General features: G+C 44.3%; 1 protein-coding gene across 1 annotated transcript; it reads left to right on the forward strand.

The window, feature by feature from the left end:
• The first annotated feature begins 200 nt into the window (after positions 1-200).
• LOC123176833 (leucine-rich repeat receptor-like kinase protein CLV1B) lies at positions 201-1,750 on the forward strand. The gene is made up of 2 exons (XM_044590869.1): positions 201-1,362; positions 1,443-1,750. The coding sequence occupies exons 1-2, from the start codon at positions 201-203 to the stop codon at positions 1,748-1,750; spliced, it is 1,470 nt and encodes a 489-aa protein (XP_044446804.1).
• The last annotated feature ends 1,660 nt before the right edge of the window (positions 1,751-3,410 follow it).

Genomic DNA, 3,410 nt, shown 5'->3' on the forward strand with positions numbered 1-3,410 from the left:
GTAGTCTCCCACTAAATATTCATGCACTATCAAAAACGATTGCGTACCTTAACCTTGAATCGAATAGTTTATCCAGTAGTATTCCAAGTTCAATCTGCCAGCTTTCATCCCTACAAGTTCTGAAACTATCTTCCAATCCCTTTGCTTCACACAGAATCAATCCACATTTTGGAAATTTGACAAACCTAGAAGAGTTGTCAATGAGTAATATGAGCATAGTTGGTGAAATTCCAGACACTTTATCCAAGCTGACCCAATTTAGAATATTCAATTTGTCTTCTAACACGTTGAACGGGACAATACCTAGTGAGATTTGGAGAATGCAGAATATGGAGGTCCTCGATCTACACAGTAACTCTCTATCAGGTCGCATACCAGGCGATTGCTGTAAGCTCGAGAATCTGTCCCTCCTTTTATTAGACGACAATCATCTCTCCGGCCCAATACCAGAAAACCTTGTACAGTTACAATTTCCCTTCATCTTCCTCAATCTCTCTAGTAACCAACTCACAGGCAAGATTCCATCTCCTTTCGAGATGGGAAGATTTCAATGGAGCTTTCTTTCCAATCCCAGCTTATGTTCCTCCAACCACTTTGGAAACCTTCCTCCATGCACCAGATTGCACTTGAAGATGCTTGTAATTATTCTCCTCGTCTTTGGTTCAGCCATTCTCATATGCACAAGGCTGATTGGTTTAACTAAGATCAAGGCATTTTTCTCAAAGGAAAAGGACGACGCCCCATCTCCACAGTGGAAACTGACGGCCTTCCAAGCTATTGATTATGACATTCAAGACATCCTTTGCAACCTCATTGATACAAACCTTGTTGGCAGCGGTGGCTCAGGAAAGGTATATAAGATCTGCCTTGGTAACAGAAACGGCGGGGTTATAGCTGTCAAGCAAATATGGTCTAGTAGTGGTGAACTGGAACATGATGTGCTGGAAAAGCAGTTTCAAGCTGAGATTGAGATTCTTGGATCCATCCGACACGCCAATATCGTAAAGTTGCTTGGCTTCATATCAAGCTCTGAATCGAAGCTCCTCATATACGAATACATGGAACATGGTAGCCTGTATGAATGGCTGCATCAGAAAGATGACCCTACTAGTACAACTAGACGGTTGTTGAACTGGCCGATAAGAATGTCAATAGCAATCGATGCAGCAAGAGGGCTGTGTTACATGCACCACAGTTGCTCTCCTGCTATAGCACACCGTGATGTGAAGTCCAGCAACATCCTACTGGGTCCTCAGTTCAAAGCAAAGATTGCGGACTTTGGCCTAGCTCGCTCTCTACTTAAAGCTGGCGAGCCAGAGTCTGTCTCGGCTGTGGTTGGGTCCTTCGGATACATAGCTCCAGGTAACAACTTCAGTTATTTTGAACTCTGTATTATAAGTTTATAACTATGTGAACAACTACTTACATCTTTTATTTTCTAGAGTTCGGAAGCTCGAGAAAAATGAACGAGAAAGTTGATGTGTACAGCTTTGGGGTTGTTCTCTTGGAGCTGGTAACAGGGAGGCGTGCAAATGGTGGGGGCGGGTACGAGAATTTGGCGCAATGGGCATGGAGGCAATTTCATCAAGATGAGAGCATCCAATTGACAAATGTGATTGATGCAGACATACGAGATCCAGCCTACTCGCGTGAGGTACAACTGGTGTTCAAGCTAGGGCTAATTTGCACGGGCACAAACCCATCATCACGGTCGTCCATGAAGCAGGTGCTGCAGGTCCTGCAACGCTAAAAACACACGGTGATGCAGTTCCATGAAGCAGGTTCTGCAGGTTCTGCAGGTCCTGCAACGCTGAAAAACACACCATGATGCAGTTCATAATAAGCCATCTGAACCAGAAGGTCGTCAAAAGTTTCAGAGACACGCCGTGCTGTTATTCTTACTAGATATAATTTTCTTTTCCATTGAAACTGAAGCACGGCGACACACACAATGTTTTTTCTACAAGCAATAAGATTCAGCATCTGTTTTTTTATTGTGCAATGTCAGCGTGTTGTCTGGCCGTTGATCCTGTTTAATTTGAGGTTCAGTTTAAAGTCAAGGACTAAACAGAGTATCAGTATAAACATCTGACTTTGGCAACACTTTTGGTAACCTTGCGTGTCATGGTAGCTCCAGCGAGTTTCGATCTTGTCACGCTGTCGTTCTAATCTAGGCTTGCCCTTCAAAACATAAACATCAATCTCCCTTTTGGGGGGAATTCATTCTGAACTTTGTGTTGGGTGCTGTTACTTTCTGTAGACAGAAAAAAAAAGGTGTCTTTCTGTGTTGGATGCAGTCTTCCTTCAAACCTCAGAGATCCTACACAAGTGTTGGTAGATGCGAGATCCTGCTGACAGAATAAAAAGAGGTGCGCAGAGCAGCACTGCAGTTTTACTGTTAGCTGGTTCCTTCCTTGCAACAATGTAAGAAGATCTGAAGATGTACACCACTTTTTTTCTTTTGGTTTGTTCAGCAGAGATGAGGAGGCTAGATTTTTGTAGATTATGCCCAGAAGATATTATTTCAGGAGATATCTTCCTGCTTAACAGCATAGGATATTTCACGGAGCGATTCTGTCGATTCCTCGCCTTTTTGGCACAGTGTGTCCATCAAGTCAACATTTCATTTCAGAGCAACAGCATTTAGCATCTCATCCATTACACAATCAAGCTCACAAGTCCAATGCAAGTATGCTACATGAAGTCAGCGAATAATTTGCACGGTATAAATTCTTCCTTCTCAATTCCATTCTCAGTCTTGTTTTGCACACTCAGTCAGTCAGTACAGGGTTCAGTCAATCGGGCCGGCATGACGAACGCAATAGATAAATAAGCACTGCATTTCTCACACTATGCCCACCAATCATGTCTGCTCTGTTGTGTCAAGGGACGTAGTACATCGGGTTGGGGAGCTTGAAGGAGCGGGCGCTCATGGAGTAGCCCAGCAGGTCGCTCCACTGGTCGCCGGAGTTGCCCAGGATCTTGTACCCCTCCGCCTCCATCTCCTTCCTCTTCTCCGACTTGTAGGCCGTCGCCGTTTTCTCCCGGTCAGCTGTTGCCCTGCACATCATCACAGAAGGCACGTTTTAGAATCCCATTACGCAGAAATGAGGAACACTAGTTGGCAAAACACTACAGTGCTCTGGATACAATTTTATTTCCGGTACTAACTAAATTCATATCTGAAACGCATACTCGGCTAGAACAGAGTATTCAGTCCAACATAATGAAATATTTGGAACAGGGCGTAGGTCAATGAAATTCCTAGAAACAAAGTTCCCCACCAAGGCAGGGTGAAAGTGATGTGCAATGGTATAAACAGCAGAAGAGGGGCGGCGAAGCAGCTGTGGGTACTAAAGTTCCCCACCAAGGAAGGTCTTGAAGCCGAGGTCACGCACCTCCCTGTAGAG

Source organism: Triticum aestivum, unplaced genomic scaffold, assembly GCF_018294505.1.
Source record: "Triticum aestivum cultivar Chinese Spring unplaced genomic scaffold, IWGSC CS RefSeq v2.1 scaffold49047, whole genome shotgun sequence".
Classification (NCBI taxonomy): Eukaryota; Viridiplantae; Streptophyta; class Magnoliopsida; order Poales; family Poaceae; genus Triticum; species Triticum aestivum.

What these genes read in the sequence shown, in the direction of transcription:
- LOC123176833 (XM_044590869.1), top strand. Translation starts at nt 201, where the DNA reads ATGAGTAATATGAGCATAGTTGGTGAAATTCCAGACACTTTATCCAAG. An exon ending in CTTCGGATACATAGCTCCAG is followed by an intron (nt 1,363 to 1,442) that starts GTAACAACTTCA and finishes TTTATTTTCTAG; the next exon opens with AGTTCGGAAGCTCGAGAAAA.